Here is an 18,467-nt window from a genome sequence, read left to right as displayed (position 1 = left end):
GCACAATCAGGAGGCTTCTCAAACCTGTGCATAAAGGTAGCCTAGCGGTTAAGGGTGTTGGACCAGTAACCAAGAGGTCGCTGGTTTGAAACCCAGAGCCGATTAGATTACAAATCTGTTGATGTGTCCTTTAGCAAGGCACTTAACCCTAATCGCTCCTGTAAGTCGCTCTGGATAAGACTGTCTACTAAAATGTCAAGCCTGGTCTGATACTGACCTCCACATGACATTGGCCTGTGGTCTAGTCCTCTGAGGTGCCAAATAGGGAATGATGCATCAGTAAACATCCTCTGGGATGCCAGGAAATATCACCACACTGAATGAGTGGCACGGTGGGGTTTGTGTTATGATAAACTCATCTCTCTGTGTTTAGAGGGACTATTGTTCATGTCTACTGTCAGGTGTTTTCAGCCCGGTGCATGTATAGCTCTATCTATGAATTTCACAGTGGAAAATGTCTATGAATTCATAAACACAGTGAATTTGAATTCACTGTCTATGAATTTCCAACTTCATAAAATTGCTAGGTGGCTACGGATGTAGGATCTTCATTTGAACCAGTTTGCTACAGCAGGAATATATTCCTGAGCAACAGGAAATGTGAATTATTATGGGGATTATAATTAATGACCATTTTAGTAGGGGTTGATTTGTTTTTTGTTAGGGCAAATCAAGTCTGAAATTTCAAAGTGGAAATTACAAACTTTAGAAGCCTTTTTAAAACTGAAACATACTACAAATGTGCATTTCCTGCTGTGCAGGAACATTCTCAGCAACAAAGAGTAATAAAATTAAGATCCTACATCTGTAGTATTACAGAGAAACAACAAAATATTTTTGTTTTATTAATTCATCAAGAAGGAATCAATGTGTTGGCCTTTGTTCTTCTGTGTGTGGGTTAGCCCAAATACCGCTTTTTACTTGCTGTCTGTGTCAGTTAAGATTAAAAAGACGGATGACTGTATCGCAAACGCTCACAAGCAAATCTTCCTGTGCCTGTGGCACTCTCCTCCACTCTCTTTTTAAAGCGGAAGAATCAGAGATAGCTGTTGGTGCACAGACTTTCTCTCTACATCTCTGTCTGTTCAAACAAACATGCTAACCTTCCCACTGACATAACCAGACAGACAGGCAATTTTAACTTATCAATTCTAGATGCTTTTGAGAAGAAGGCAGCACCAAACTGCTGGTATGATACATAACGTTTCTTAGAGCTTGGTGAGGGCGTGGTTGTCCTACAGTGTATGGTTATTTTGCATACAACTTTCCCACAACGTTCTGGGAATGGTGCACGATAGTTGTTTGGCTTGGAACATTCTCAGCACATTTAAGGAACTTGACCAAAAAACATAATTTTCTTGATTTTTCATTACTTTAATAGAACGTTTCCTAAAAGTAACATGGTTACATTTCATTTCAATTTTGGCAATGTTATAGCAACGTTCTTCAACTGGTTTGACATTGAGAATGTTCTCAAATAGTTCAGAGAACGTTAAGAAACAACGTTCTTCTGTGGGAATTTCAGTACTTCAGTATAATGTTTCCTACAGGTTTCCTCGTGGTTCTATTTAAAGTCATGTTCTCAAATTGTCCCAAGAACGTTAAGAAAACTTTCCATAAAAACCACAAGAAAACTTTAGTAACATTCAGAGAACGTTCTAAGAATGTTATTTAAAAACATATACATTCCATTCTCAGCATCAACAAAACTCTCTCTTATCCTCTACCTTGTTAAACTCTTAAGGATCGGACCCTTTTTTTCAATTTTCACCTAAAATGACCAAAATCTGTAGCTCAGGACCTGAAGCAAGGATATGCATATTCTTGATACCATTTGAAAGGAAACACTTTGAAGTTTGTGAAAATGTGAAATTAATGTAGGAGAATATAACACATTAGATCTGGTAAAAGATAATACAAACCAAAAAATATGCGTTTTCTATTCATTTTTTTGTTCCATCATCTTTGAAATGCAAGAGAAAGAAAAAGAAAAAAAACATTTAAGTACATAACTATAGAGAACATACAAAAATTATATGGTAATACAAAATGTAAGTTTACACACTCCCAGAAATGTCATACATGATGGATCATTAGCTTAAACACTAACTTTCACACATCTAGATGGCCGGGCGGGGTGGGTGTGGAGCCAGAGACAGCAAGGGTTCAAACTGTAGAACCCAGTTCCTACAATTGCATATAAAAATGGATTTTATCAAACAAAACTATGCTACATTTTATCTCTGGGACCCTCAGGATGACAAATCAGAGCAAGATTACTGAATATAAGTACATTATTTACCTTCAGAGGTGAATGTGTCAAACCAGTTGCCGTGATACATTTTGTTGTTCTGCACTTTCCTCAAACAATAGCATGGTATTTTTTCACTGTAATAGCTACTGTAAATTGGACAGTGCAGTTAGATTAATAAGATTTTAAGCTTTCTGCCCATATAAGACATGTCTATGTCCTGGAAAGTTTGCTATTACTTACAACAGTCATGCTAATCACATTAGCGCACGTTAGCTCAACCGTCCCGTATACGGGACACCGATGTGTTTCTAATTGGCCACACCTGATCTTAATGAGTGCTTGTTTCCTTTGAAATGTGGTCTGTTTGAATAGACTAAAATGAACAGCTTTGTATGCGTAAAAAACATGCCATGCTAGCTCCATTCTGGTGGTGCAGTGGACTAATTCCATGGATTGAGAAGAGAAGATTATAGGTTTGAATCTCACTGATGCCGTGCCACAATAAAAAATATGTGTTTGCATGATTAATGCCTAAGGAAATGAATTTACATCTGTGCTTAGAGTTTAAAATAGTTAACCAAAAATAAGCTAGCAGTCTTATTGAAACATTCAGTGAAAGTTTTAAGGAAGTTATTCAAAAAGCTCCAAATAACCTAGAATTTCCATTCTCAGAGCGTTTTTAAGCGCTTTGAGATTCTTTATGTAATGCACAACGCTATAAAACATCAGGGAACCATAGTAATACATTCTCAGAACCTCCCTGAAACCCAAACATTTACGTTCCCAGAAATGGCAACATTTTCACTACCATTCTCAGAACATAAAAAAACATTCAGTTTTACCGGTCAGGAAACGTATGGCTTTATTCCCAGAACCAATGGAAAACCAAAAATGTACGTTCCCACAACTTCCAAGGAACCAAATGTGCTAGCTGGGATGTGTGCATGTCTGGCAGGTTGACGTTTATTGTCTTGTGTCTTGTCCTGGAGGCAGAACTGAGCTATTTCCCCTTAGATAGGCCAGCTGCAAAGTCAAAAAGGCTATATTGTAAAAATTCATTTAAGGTTGGGGTTAATTTAAGGTTGGGGTTAGGAATAAGGGTAAGCAATGTGGTTAAGGTTAGGGTTAAGGTTAGGTTTAAAATCAGATTTTATGACTTTGTGGTTGTGGCCAGAACAAGATTCATGATGAAGAACGCTAACCTGTGTGTGTCTGTGTGTGTGTGGGTTTTTGTGTGTCTGTTTTTTGTATGTGTGTGTGTCTGTTTTTGATTTTACTATCCTTGTGGGGACCAGAAGTCCTCACAAGGATAGTAAAACAAGGAAAATTCGGACAAGTGGGACATTTCGCCGGTCCCCACAAGGAAAAAGTCAATTTTAGGCGTAGTGGTTAGGTTTAGGGTTACAATTAGGGTTACAATTAGGGTTAGGGTTAGGGTTAGAGGTTAGGTTTAGCATTATGGATAGGAGTTAGGATTAGGTTAAGGGGTTAAGGTTAGTGTTAGGTTAAGGGTAAGCGTTAGGGTAAATAGGATTTTGAAGGGGAATAAATTGTTTGGTCCCCCAAAGGATAGTAAAACAAACGTGTGTGTGTGTGTGTGTTTTTCCAGTAACTACTCTAAACAACCACCCATTTATTAAAAATAAAAATAAAAGCCTTTCAGTCCTTTTTTGTCCACGCAGTGAATTTTCCTATTTGGAGCCATGTCTTCTGAGTCTTTTCTCTGCAGTGAGTGACTCATGGCTGAGGACAGGCGCTAAATGAAATTGATTGGGCCTAAAGAGGCCTGGTTATCCGAGTCATCTCCACACTCCATGCCTGGGCCTCTCCAAAGCCCTCATCAATCAGGGGCAGGCCGAGCGGCAGGCAGGCAACGGTGCATGTGTTGATTAGGTGACTGGAGTGGTCCCTGGTTCACTGGCTGCTGAGGAAATTAAAGAGGCTGGTTGGAAGCGCTTCACACAAGGAGGAGATGCAGGGAAAATGGAAATCGCTGTTTTCTTGGGAATAATATAATCCACTCTGAAATGCAAATAGGCTGTTCTATAATGCTAAACTGGAGGCTAGCTAGCTCTCTCTGTCTCTTGTCTTGAACCGTGTTTTAATGTGCAGTGTGATGCTCATGGACTGTGACAGGAGCGGTTGAAAAGGACTCCGGTCACAACTGCCATGGCCAAAATAGGGCTTAATGTAACAATGCTGCCAGGACCCACCCACTAGTTCCCTAAAAACCTGAGAGGGATTCACATTGGAGCACCAGGAAGAAGAGTCTAATGTGGCTCTGTGAGCACACTGTACTATAAAACCTACATTTGTTGAGTAACATAATGGTTTACAGTCAAATGCTCTTGCTTTATTTTTGTCTCCAGGGTATCTCCACCGACACACCGTTCCGCTTTCCACATTCCACTTCTATATCACTCACGGGTCACGGGATCTCTGGCAGTGATATAAGAAATAACACACACTCCGCCACACACCTCACGCATAGCTTCCTTTATTGCCTCAGATAACAACCCTTCCACTGCCTTGGATCGGATGATGCAGTGGTCTGTGTCTGTGTCTGTGTCTGTGTCTGTGTCTGTGTCTGTGTCTGTGTCTGTGTGCATCTGTATGTGTGTGTGTGTGTGTGTGTGTGTGTGTGTGTGTGTGTGTGTGTGTGTGTGTGTGTGTGTGTGTGTGTGTGTGTGTGTGTGTGTGTGTGTGTGTGTGTGTGTGTGTGTGTGTGTGTGTGTGTGTGTGTGTGTGTGTGTGCGTGTGTACCCACATAAATATATACTTTTCAGAGCCCCAGCAACCCTGAAGAAGCTCACAAGTAGAGAGCATCAACACATCAGACGTCTCAGGCTCTGAGGATCAATGTCTGCAAGGCCAACCTTAAGCCCTATGTAGCTTTCACAGCTGTCCACAGCCCACATTTAGAATTGTATCTCTTCTCTTATTAGAAAGGAGGAATGGAAATCAATCCCAGTTATAGCAGCTGCCTGCCTGGCTAGTCTACACCACATCTCCCACCTTGAGCCAGTTTGCTACAACAGGAAAATTATCCTGCAGCAACAAGAAATGTGGATTATTATGTGGATTATTATTAATGGACATTTTTGTAGGGGTTGATAATTTCTCTGTAAGGGAAAATCAAGTCTGAAATGTCTGTGGAAATTACAAATGCCTTTTTAAACCTCAAATACACTACAAATTAAGATCCTACATATGTATACCTGTCACCCATTCTCTCTCTCTCTCTCTCTCTCTCTCTCTCTCTCTCTCTCTCTCTCTCTCTCTGTCTGTATTTTCTATTATAGCCTTTTGTCTTCTCCTTCTCCATTCAGCTGTGCCTCTCTCATATTTTGGTGTGAGAGCGAGGAGCGTTCCAGCAGGATGCACGCAGAGGCTTACTGAGTCTGCCTGGCCCTGCCAGCACCAGCTCTGGGTTTGGACGGCTGTCGGCTGTGACAGTTCTGATTGGTCCGTTTCTGTGCCCTGTGAGATGGAGCTGGGCCCTTCTGCTGCCTGCTCCCCTCTAGTGATCAGCCACTTCAGCAGCGCTGCATTACGCGAGGCTACACCACGCTAGCCAACACAACACTTGCCCCCAAACAACAAACAAGCAGCCTAGCTACCAGCAATCAGGCCCGCATTCGATAAGGACTGGACTGTCGCTTGGCTCAGCCAGCTCACAGTGCCAGTCAAATCATCCAGCAAAAGTCTTATAAAATAAATATTTGCATAGGCCTATTTTCACGGTTACTGCCTGCAGAATTGGCCCCGCTGCTTTTTGGATGTGGGGTCTGTGGTCCTCTGTAGCTCAGCTGGTAGAGCATGGCGCTTGTAATGCCAAGTTAGTGGGTTCGATCCCCGGGACCACCCATACACAAAAAAATATATGTATGCACGCATGACTGTAAGTCGCATTGGATAAAAGCGTCTGCTAAATGGCATATTATATTATTATTATATTCTGTGGTTGGCTGTGTGATTGGTGGGTTTGATTGAAGTGAGCGGTCCTGGCTGGAATGAGATGTGGACTGTGACTGACAGACGTGGGCACAAGGAGCAGATGCCTCAACTACAACATGCTATAAACCCAAAACATGAGTCATGCCAATGCTGCCTGCCCATCCACTCCTCTGTCTTTTATGAGCCTCTGAATAAGCAGCTGTCACTGCCACACACACACACACACACACACACACACACACACACACACCTGTGTACACACATTCTGCACAGTCATACAGTATGTATGTATGTATGTATGTATGTATGTATGTATGTATGTATGTATGTATGTATGAATGATAGGACTTAACTGAAGAATGAATACAGGAGTTCATCAGGACTTTGCTTTTCTCCAACCGATATGTGCTCCATTTGTCTGATTGGTGTTATGTGGTTCTAGCACCTTATTCAATATGCCAGGTCATGTTACGGTCTATATTTATGAACATATGGCAAGTCAATACCTAATTGGAAGGTGGAGAGGACTATTTAAAAACCTGTACAGATTTGTGAGTAGCAGTGGGGATTGGGGGAACAGGTGGAAGAGGGGCACGATTCAACAGCGCCACCATCATCTCTCTACTAGTACTGCACTGACAAAATAGACAAATTAATTTACTTACAAAATAGCATGATTCCTGTGAATACATTTAGCATTTTTCGTGACTATAATACATGTTAACTTTTACAACTGTTTCAATATTATTCATTTCTGAGTAATTTGTTATCAGATATGTTTTCCCAAAACTAGGAGGCTTATTTGTACATTTATGACAAACACTTGAAATATTTTTGTGCTGGCTAAAGGGTCTTTGAAGTGAAAGGGCTGTGCTGTGAATCCTGAGAACAGAGCAACAATACTAAAGAGCCCACAGCACAGTGTGGGCTGCATGGATTGTACCTCAAAGACAGAAAGAGAGAGCAGGAGAGGAGGATGGGGATGGTGTTTATTCTTTCATTTTTCCTTTGTAGTCAGAGACTACTTGTGCTCAAAGTGCCTGCCTGCGCTTCACGTATTTCATGACGCAATCTCTGTGTGTTCCTCTCATAGCCTACCCACTGGGCACACACTGGGCACACACTGGTTGAATCAAAGTTGTTTCCACGTCATTCCACTGGGCACAGACGTTGAATGGACGTCTGTGCCCAGTGGATACTTCCTTTCTCTCCCGTCCTTTTTCCTCTGAAAATACACCCACTGTAGGGGAGCTTTATACTGTGAAGACGCCTGGGTCTGTGCTTGAGCCCTATTCAATTATTGCACAGGCTAAATCAATCAACAGACTAGCCCTCCAGTAAATGACCAGCCATTTGGAGCAATGTGCACCCTGTCAAAGGTGTGGTGCACCCCTCCAGCTGCTGTAAATGGTCTGCCTGGGAGGCTGAGAGAGAGGATGGGGTTTATCCCAGAGAAACACCCTGCTTGGGGCTATCTATTGTGGCTGATCTGACTGTGTGCCTAGGAGGCTGTTCGCTTTGGGGACTGCCTGGCTGTGACTGTAGAGTGGTGGTTCTCCCTGCCTCTCTCTCTCTCCCAGCCACACTGGATGTTTGTGCTATTAATTTGACCCATGCTCTGCTCAATGTGCTGTGCTGATGTGTTCGCAGTGGGGGAACACATACATAAACAAGCTCAAAGTGCCTCACTGTGTTTTGTGTGTGTGTGTTCCCAGAAACCAATGTTTTTGCCTCTCTTTGGTTTCATATTGGAGTGTCTCTACAAAGTCCTATTCAAACATCACATTGTGATGTAAACCAGACCTTACAACATGAGAGTGAAGATGAGAGATGTTTTCACATGCACTATAAATATGATGTATTCCTTTACTGCAAGGTCTTAAGTCCAGGGCCACTTCTGACTTGACATCATGCTTGATCGGGGTGAGCAGCATGTCTACTGCTCCATGGCTGATGATGATTTGATTATGTGTGTTTCATGGCTGGAGTTTTAACTGTCAAACCTCAAACTGAGAGCCCAGCTCTCTGTCAGAGCAGCTCACTGATACATTACCATGTCCCGCAGTTAAACCACCTGCTATTCTAAATGTCACTGGCTGAAGGGTGACTGTGGCTGGTAGCCTGGCGGGTAGGAGCTTTGGGCCAGTAACTGAAAGGTTTCTGGATCGAATCCCCAAGCTGACAAGGTAAAAATCTGTTGTTCTGCCCCTGCGCAAGGCAGTTAACCCACTGTTACCTGGGCACCAATGATGTGGATGTTGATTAAGGCAGCCCCCCGCACCTCTCTGATTCAGAGGGGTTGGATTAAATGTGGAAGACACATTTCAGTTGAATGCATTCAGTTGTACAACTGACTAGGTATCTCTCTCTCAGCCCTTCTGTCTTTCTCTCTCTCAACCCCTCTCTGCTCCTCCCAGCTTCCCTCTATCTCTGCCAAAATACAAACTCACTACTAAGGATTATGGTAATACAATTTTAAGACTTTTTTGTTTAACAAGGCACACACTGTGGACTAAGACCTGCTTATAATTAAGCTTAGAAAAAGAAGATGAATTAATATCTCTGATATGCAACTGCTATCATTGTGCAGATAGACTCCTATAGGTTTATTGTATTCAATTTGATTACCTTTATTACATTTTCTTGTGCTGTCTGTTTGCCACTTTCAGGTTGATTTGATTGTTTTCCACAGCATTTTAGGAGCCAAAATGCAGACGGGGCGATGGAGAAGTACATACTGTATAGGCTATGTGAAATAACGAATGTGAATATAATACATGATAATTAGTTACGCACATAAAATATGACATTAGCACACAACATCTTGGCATTTTATGCTCGAGAGTTTAATTCCCCCTTACTTCTAAAGGCTTTTAGTAGATAATTATCACTGTGGGTCATGTTATGATCAGTTGCCTAAATACCCCGGTGTCGCAGAGCACAGCTGGTGCTTGTTTACCTTACCTTTATGAGTTTGCACCTGATCTGCGCGGACACCATATGGCTGTTTCGCAGGTTGCCCACACGGAACATGAGGCACAGTTTTCCGTCGCGCTGCGAGATCACTGAGTCCTGGCTAAACATAAGCGTCTCTGCGCGCTTCTTGGGCTGGGACATTTTAATGAACATGCAGCCGATCAGAAAGGCGTCCACGATGGACCCCAGCAGCGACTGGAACAAGAAGAGAATGATGCCCTCCGGACATTTCTCCGTGATGTAGCGGTAGCCGTAGCCGATGGTGGCCTCGGTCTCTATGAAGAATAGGAAAGCGGAGGGGAAGTTGTAAACGTTGGCAACGCAGGGGGTATAGGACGAGTCGTGGCCATGGTTTATATCCCCTCTGATGTAGGCGATGATCCACCACATAGAAGCCATGACCAGCCACGCTACTGTATAGGTCAGAACAAAGATAAGCAAGTTCCATCGCCACTTGAGGTCCACCAAGGTGGTGAAGAGGTCGGAGATATATCGGCTGGTCTCCCCGCCGAGGTTCCCGTGCTGCACGTTGCAACGGCCGTTCTTCTCCACGAACCGCTGGCGTTTCTTTTTGACAGGTGCTGAAAAAGCGGTGGTGTCACGGTTTGTATTCACAACCTGATAGTCCTCCCCAAATTTCCTCCGTAGCGCGGCCATAACTTTACCAGAGCGTGTAAAAATCACTTGCAGATTTGATCCATTACTTTGTTTTCTTAATTTCACAAATACTTGTTATCTGCAGTGCGTAAAGGACTCCATGGCCAATAACGCGCTGCGCAAGGATCTGGGTATCCTCTCCAAAACAGTGCACACTTTACAAAAGCTTTTAACCTACTCTCACCGGCTTTAGTTGAACATTTTCCACAAAAAATATATGATGGATTGGTGTGCAATAAGGAGGTGATGGTCGTTCGCTCGCTGTCCATCTGCTTTAGATTCAAGTGAGAGTGCGCTCCAAGTAGACTATACAGTCTCCTGAAAAGACATGCCCATACTGAGAGCTAGTGAGAGACTGTGTGTGTGTGTGTGTGTGTGTGTGTGTGTGTGTGTGTGTGTGTGTGTGTGTGAGAGAGAGAGAGAGAGAGAGAGAGAGAGGAGAGGGGTTATTCAATGTAATGTATCATCAGATTTTTTAAACAATTAAAATAAATAACAAATATGTCATTCAAAAACAGTATTCCTTGAGGAGAGGTAGGCCTGTCTACGAGTAGACCTGCGGATAGGATAATTACAAAAAACAACCACTTGATTAGGCTACCGTAGCCTAATGAAACTCGGGATGGTTGGTCCCCATGCAGCCCTCTCCGCTACCCCTCTCAAGTCAGACACTGCCACCTAGCGGACAGAAAACGCACGTACAATCGTATGAGCGTAGCGCAGGGGTCAGTGATTTAGTGAGCCTATACTTTTCTTTGAGGCCCTCTATAAAAACAGTCAAATAAAAACAGTGTTTATTAATTTACTCCAATTTTGCTTTGCAGCAACTTTCCCGTACATTATATTGCCACAGCTCCAAATTCAACCCCCTTGCTAATGTAGTAGCTCTCCTCTAGTTTCCTCTGGAGAGGTTGTTATTGTTTCAAACATACTCCAGGCCCTTTTCAGACATGTCCCAGAGGACGTCTTCAAAACGGTGGGTAGGTTCGACCTTGGCACTCGGTGCAAATCAGCCCAGCACAAAGGAGTGTATTGTAGCTGTAGAAGTTGGCTCAATCCCCTACATAGATATGTCACCTTCCGGAGACACTTGAAACCCTACCTCTTTAAGGAATACCTGGAATAGTATAAAGTAATCCTTCTTCCCCTACCCACCATAAAATAAAAAATAAAAACATTATAATAAAAGGTGGTTGTCCCACTGGCTATAAGTTGAATGCACCAATTTGTAAGTCGCTCTGGATAAGAGCGTCTGCTAAATGATGTAAATGTAAATATGCTATAATGTTAATCCCTGTTAGTCCAATTCTGTCTGTCTGTCCATTTCACATGATCAGTGATGTCCAGGTCATTTGATCTACACTGAGTGTACAAAACATCCATGACATAGACTGACTGGGTGAATCCAGGTGAAAGCTATGATCACTTAAATCCACTTCAATCAGTGTAGATGAAGGGGAGGAGACAGGTTAAAGGAGGATTTTTAAGCCTTGAGACAATTGAGACATGTAAGTTCCTTTGAATGGGGTATGATAATAGGTGCCAGGCGCACCGGTTTGTGTGAACTCTGCTGGGTTTTTCACACTCAACCATTTCCCGTGTGTATCAAAAATGGTCCACCACCCAAAGGACATCCAGCCAATTTGACACAACTGTGGGAAGAATTGGAGTCAACATGGGACAGCATCCCTGTGGAACGCTGTCGACAGCCTGTAAAGTCCATGCCTCGACAAATTGAGGCTGTTCTGAGGGCAAAAGGGGGGACTGATTTAGATATGGGACACCAGGTGGGTGTAATTCATTATCAGGTAGAACAGAAAACCAGCAGGATCTGGACCTTGTAGGGTAAGAGTTGAATAACCCTGGACTAGATTAAGCACACCTATAAAATGAGGAAGCAAAACTTATATGCAACATAAGTGGCCCACAAGGAGATAACCAGCTGTTTCACTGTGATCAGTCACTTAGGTATAGCTAGCTGCACCAGTAATCTAACAAACAGATAGACAATGCATGGGTGTGCTGCTGTGTTCAAATGAAATGAGGATGGGTCCCCAGAGGTTAGATACTCAACAGATATTTTCCTAACACTTTGTTTTTACCACCTATGTTGAAATAAGAGTATTGAGTCATTGTCAAAGATACTGTATCAGCAACTGGCAGGAAATACCAGTTTAAAATGAACGAGTTGGACCTTATTAGATTAAATGTTTATTACTTTCCTCTGGAACATAATATCACAAGACTGACTGGTGTAATTTTCTCTCCGGCTCTAAATCATAGTGAGGGAGGTATCAAATAAAGAAGTTATATGGATTCTTTGCAGATGTATCGTTTTCATTGATAGGCCTGTTGAAAACTGTATTAAAAGCATCCATCAGAAATGATCTAGCAGATGAATATAATGGGAAGTATTGTGTGTGTGTGTGTGTGTGTGTGTGTGTGGCCATGAATATTGAAATGAACTGAACCAGCCTTTAGAGTGACGTCATTTTGAATATTGTATAGCTACCGGTGTGTTTATGCTAGAGATTGACCGTCTTGTAGTGGCTACAGCGCAATCCCCTCTTTCCGCTGTCAGCCGATGTAAAGTTTGGGCCTATTCCATAACATGGGGCTTGTGAAAGCACCCTTTTTTTACACATGAAAGGATCCGGACAAGAAAATCATCACGAAATCGGCTGTAAAACCCAAACCGTGTGAGCTACAAAGTAATATTTCGAAGAGGTCTTCTCACAAAACCGACAGTCCAGACCAAACCGTTGGTGCTACAAAATAATATGTCACCAATAACGAAAGGAGGCTCTCACGAACAGAAAGGTGTCAGTTGTTTTGCTCTACTACACACACAAGCTTCAGGGGAGTCATCTGAAGGTAACCCAGTACTGGGCTGTAGAAATTACAAAAAGTGCATAGGGGGTCAAATGTGCCAAAAATAACGTGACCAAACATTTTATTTTTTTCTAATATCTCTCAGATATAGGAAAGACATTTCCAAACCTTGTTCCTAATGATTAATTTTTTGACATTCTGTTTTGCCTTTTATGAATGTGTTATTCAATGTGTTTCTATGGGCTACAGCAGTGAAGGCCAAATTCAATGTTTCATCAAATCATTTATATATACAGTGGGGAGAACAAGTATTTGATACACTGCCGATTTTGCAGGTTTTCCTACTTACAAAGCATGTCGAGGTCTGTAATTATTATCATAGGTACACTTCAACTGTGAGAGACGGAATCTAAAACAAAAATCCAGAAAATCACATTGTATTATTTTTAAGTAATTAATTTGCATTTTATTGCATGACATAAGTATTTGATACATCAGAAAAGCATAACTTAATATTTGGTACAGAAACCTTTGTTTGCAATTACAGAGATCATACGTTTCATGTAGGTCTTGACCAGGTTTGCACACACTGCAGCAGGGATTTTGGCCCACTCCTCCATACAGACCTTCTCCAGATCCTTCAGGTTTCAGGGCTGTCGCTGGGCAATACGGACCTTCAGCTCCCTCCAAAGATTTTCTATTGGGTTCAGGTCTGGAGACTGGCTAGGCCACTCCAGGACCTTCAGATGCTTCTTACGGAGCCACTCCTTAGTTGCCCTGGCTGTGTGTTTCGGGTCATTGTCATGCTGGAAGACCCAGCCACGACCCATCTTCAATGCTCTTACTGAGGGAAGGAGGTTGTTGGCCAAGATCTCGCGATACATGGCCCCATCCATCCTCCCCTCAATACGGTGCAGTTGTCCTGTCCCCTTTGCAGAAAAGCATCCCCAAAGAATGATGTTTCCACCTCCATGCTTCACGGTTGGGATGGTGTTCTTGGGGTTGTACTCATCCTTCTTCTTCCTCCAAACACGGCGAGTGGAGTTTAGACCAAAAAGCTATATTTTTGTCTCAACAGACCACATGACCTTATCCCATTCCTCCTTTGGATCATCCAAATGGTCATTGGCAAACTTCAGACGGGCCTGGACATGCGCTGGCTTGAGCAGGGGGACCTTGCGTGCGCTGCAGGATTTTAATCCATGACGGCGTAGTGTGTTACTAATGGTTTTCTTTAAGACTGTGGTCCCAGCTCTCTTCAGGTCATTGACCAGGTCCTGCCCTGTAGTTCTGGGCTGATCCCTCACCTTCCTCATGATCATTGATGCCTCACGAGGTGAGATCTTGCATGGAGCCCCAGACCGAGGGTGATTGACCGTCATCTTGAACTTCTTCCATTTTCTAATAATTGCGCCAACAGTTGTTGCCTTCTCACCAAGCTGCTTGCCTATTGTCCTGTAGCCCATCCCAGCCTTGTGCACGTCTACAATTTTATCCCTGATGTCCTTACACAGCTCTCTGGTCTTGGCCGTTGTGGAGAGGTTGGAGTCTGTTTGATTGAGTGTGTGGACAGGTGTCTTTTATACAGGTAACGAGTTCAAACAGGTGCAGTTGATACAGGTAATGAGTGGAGAACAGGAGGGCTTCTTAAAGAAAAACTAACAGGTCTGTGAGAGCCAGAATTCTTACTGGTTGGTAGGTGATCAAATACTTATGCAATGCAAATTAATTACTTAAAAATCATACAATGTGATTTTCTGGATTTTTGTTTTAGATTCCGTCTCTCACAGTTGAAGTGTACCTATGATAAAAAATTACAGACCTCTACATGCTTTGTAAGTAGGAAAACCTGCAAAATCGGCAGTGTATCAAATACTTGTTTTCCCCACTGTATATATATATATATTTGTTTATACCTACAGGGGTCCTAAAATTCAAAATCAAATTCCATCTTAAAACAATTCCATATCCTAGCTTAGTAGATATTGCAATCTAAGGGCTTAGAGTAGACCTACAGGGGCACCTTGCCAACAGAGATTTTTACTATAGCTAATCTTAACCACTGCTCCTTTTTACTGAGAACTACCAGGACATAAAGCCCAAACACAAGCCCACCATGAGCCAGAGAGGCCAGGGTCAATGTGCAGACATAGAGAGAGAGAGAGAACCTTGGGGAAATCCTCTGCATTATCATTAACAGCAGACTAGTTAATTTTCTCAGTGAAAACAATGTACTGAGCAAATGTCAAATTGGCTTTTTACCAAATTACCGTACGACAGACCATGTATTCACCCTGCACACCCTAATTGACAAACAAACAAACCAAAACAAAGGCAAATTCTTCTCATGCTTTGTTAATTTCAAAAAAGCTTTTGACTCAATTTGGCATGAGGGTCTGCTATACAAATTGATGGAAAGTGGTGTTGGGGGGAAAACATACGGCATTATGAAATCCATGTACACAAACAACAAGTGTGCAGTTAAAATTGGCAAAAGACACACACATTTCTTTCCACAGGGCCGTGGGGTGAGACAGGGATGCAGTTTAAGCCCCACCCTCTTCAACATATATATCAACGAATTGGCGAGGGCAACAAAACAGTCTGCAGCACCCGGCCTCACCCTACTAGAATCTGAAGTCAAATGTCTACTGTTTGCTGATGATCTGGTGCTTCTGTCACCAATCTAGGAGGGCCTACAGCAGCACCTAGGTCTTCTGCACAGATCTGGGCCCTGACAGTAAATCTCAGTAAGACAAAAAATAATGGTGTTCCAAAAAAGGTCCAGTTGCCAGGACCACAAATACTAATTCCATCTAGACACCGTTGCCCTAGAGCACACAAAAAACTATACATACCTCGGCCTAAACATCAGCGCCACAGGTAACTTCCACAAAGCTGTGAACGATCTGAGAGACAAGGCAAGAAGGGCCTTCTATGCCATCAAAAGGAACATACAATTCAACATACCAATTAGGATCTGGCTAAAAATACTTGAATCAGTTATAGAACCCATTGCCCTTTATGGTTGTGAGGTCTGAGGTCCATCACCAACCAAGAATTCACAAAATGGGACAAACACCAAATGGAGACTCTGCATGCAGTATCCTCCTTGTACAACGTAAAACACCAAATAATGCATGCAGAGCAGAATTAGGCCGATACCCAGTAATGATCAAAATCCAGAAAAGAGCCGTTAAATTCGATAACCACTTAAAAGGAAGCGATTCCCAAACCTTCCATAACAAAGCCATCACCTACAGAGAGATGAACTTGGAGAAGAGTCCCCTAAGCAAGCTGGTCCTGGGGCTCTGTTCACAAACACAAACAGACCCCACAGAGCCCCAGTACAACAACACAATTAGACCCAACCAAATAATTAGAAAACAAAGAGAATTACTTGACACATTGGAAAGAATGAACAAAAAAACAGAGCAAACTAGAACGCTATTTGGCCCTAAACAGAGAGTACACAGTGGCAGAATACCTGACCACTGTGACTGACCCAAACTTAAGGAAAGCTTTGACTATGTACAGACTCAGTGAGCATAGCCTTGCTATTGAGAAAGGCCATCGTAGGCAGACCTGGCTCTCAAGAGAAGACAGGCTATGTGCACACTGCCCACAAAATGAGGTGGAAACTGAGATGCATTTCCTAACCTCCTGCCAAATGTATAACCATATTAGAGACACATATTTCCCTCAGATTACACAGATCCACAAAGAATTCGAAAACAAACCCAATTTTGATAAACTCACTTATCTACTGGGTGCAATCCCACAGTGTGCCATCACAGCAGCAATATTTGTGACCTGTTGCCACAAGAAAAGGGCAACCAGTGAAGAACAAACATCATTGTAAATACAACCCATATTATGTACTTTAACTATTTGCACATTGTTACAACATTTACATTTTTTACATTTTAGTCATTTAGCAGACGCTCTTATCCAGAGCGACTTACAGGAGCAATTAGGGTTAAGTGCCTTGCTTAAGGGCACATCGACAGATTTTTCACCTAGTCGGCTCGGGGATTAGAACCAGCGACCTTTCGGTTACTGGCACAACGCTCTTACCCACTAAGCTACCTGCCGCCCTACAACACTGTATATATACATAGTATGACATTTGAAATGTCTTTATTCTTTTGGAACTTCTGAGTGGAATGTTTACTGTTCATTTGTATTGTTTATTTCACTTTTGTTTACTACCTACTTCACTTGCTTTGGCAATGTTAATATACGTTTCCCATGCCAATAAAGCCCTTAAATTGAAATTGAATTGAGAGAGAGAGAGTTGTAGAAGTAGTCAGCCAGAGAGCAGGAGACTGTCTGGAGGGAGAGAGGCTGGATTCAATACAATCTAATTAGACCCAGTCAAGTAGAACAAAATGCACAAACACAGAGATGGAATTAGTGGAAGCATTTGGGATATTTGAAATGGTGTATATGCGTCCCAGTAACATATTCTTATCAGGGATTTAGTGGTAAAATATTAGGTTGGTGAACTCTGAAAAGTAAAGCTTCCTATACTTTCAATGCATTTTTCCGCAAAGTTTGGGTAAGCTGTTGGGCAAAAAAAAAGTGGGTAAACTGCGTTTACATGTGGTTGTCCTCCACTAGACCACTGCTCTTAATCCCAATATAATATTATAGTGTAGAAGCAGAACTACCGCAGTACAACTGTAATGTAGACACACAACTAAGATGGTTAATGATGAAATACTTGAACGGATTTCTTTTTTTAATCGTCATGGCAATCATCATTTCTGAATTATCAAGACAAAAATATCAAAGCCTTTCAAAATGCCTTTCCAGCCATGTTGAGATTTCCTATGCTGTTGTTTGACTGGCAGGGGTTTTCCTCAATGAGGAACTTAGTTCTGCACATCAAGGCCAGACACTCAGCCTGGCCTGTCAATCATCCCTCGCTCCTTGGCTTCCAATAATAGACAAAGAATGTAATGTGATATTCAGAAATTCTATTTTGTGCGGATCGTCTCTCATGTTGGGCGGATCTGGGGGGAGGAGAGACAAAGGAACAGAGGAAGGGAGACAGTGGAAATACATAATAATGCAATGCACTGAATTATAGATGAGTAAAGACAATTGATAACCATCTATGAGCAGTTTGTCACGTGACCCAGCAAGTTGCCTTAAATACCAGACGAGGTAATGATGTCTGAGTCCCAAAATGGCAACCTATTCCATATTTAGTGCACTAGGGCTCTGGTCAGAAGTCATGTATTATAAAGGGAATAGGGTGTCATTTTTTTTCCTGCTGTCTCAGTTGGACCTGTAGTGGGGTAATACTTATCATTATATATATATATATACACACACACACATATATATATATATATATATATATATATATGTGTGTGTATATATACACACATATATATATACATATATACACACACACACCTCACAAGCGACCTGTGATAAAACTATGTCATTTGTATGTTAACAAAGTCTATTAAACGGAATATCTGACTCCATAAAGATGATTTAGCAATGTGCAAGAGACTATTGATGAGTTACAGTAATAGAAAGGTCAAGAAAGGTCTGAGAATGGAATTCTAAAGGCAAATAGATGTAATATAATTGTAAAATGAACGATTCATTATACAAGGCATGAAGCTTAAGTTACAAAGCATTAACAACCATGACAAGGCATATTCTAGGCATGATCAAAGAGGGTGAGCGAGAGAGAAGTCATAGCCTGAAAGGCCATGTCCCCAAGAGTCCCTGGGGAGGAAAGAGAGAAGAGTATCTCACCAGCGCAGGT

General features: G+C 42.1%; 1 protein-coding gene across 1 annotated transcript in view; it reads right to left on the bottom strand.

The window, feature by feature from the left end:
- LOC121569632 (G protein-activated inward rectifier potassium channel 1) overlaps positions 1–10,164 on the bottom strand; it is a 31,670-nt gene extending 21,506 nt beyond the window's left edge. Inside the window, exon 1 of the mRNA XM_041880755.2 lies at positions 9,176–10,164. Coding sequence (XP_041736689.1) covers positions 9,176–9,844 — 669 coding nt within the window. The 5' untranslated portion in view covers positions 9,845–10,164. The remainder of the gene's footprint in view (positions 1–9,175) is intronic.
- Positions 10,165–18,467: the final 8,303 nt, after the last annotated feature.

The sequence above is a fragment of the Coregonus clupeaformis genome, chromosome 35 (genome assembly GCF_020615455.1).
Source record: "Coregonus clupeaformis isolate EN_2021a chromosome 35, ASM2061545v1, whole genome shotgun sequence".
NCBI lineage: Eukaryota > Metazoa > Chordata > Actinopteri > Salmoniformes > Salmonidae > Coregonus > Coregonus clupeaformis.
This window is presented reverse-complemented; position numbering and strand designations above follow the sequence as displayed.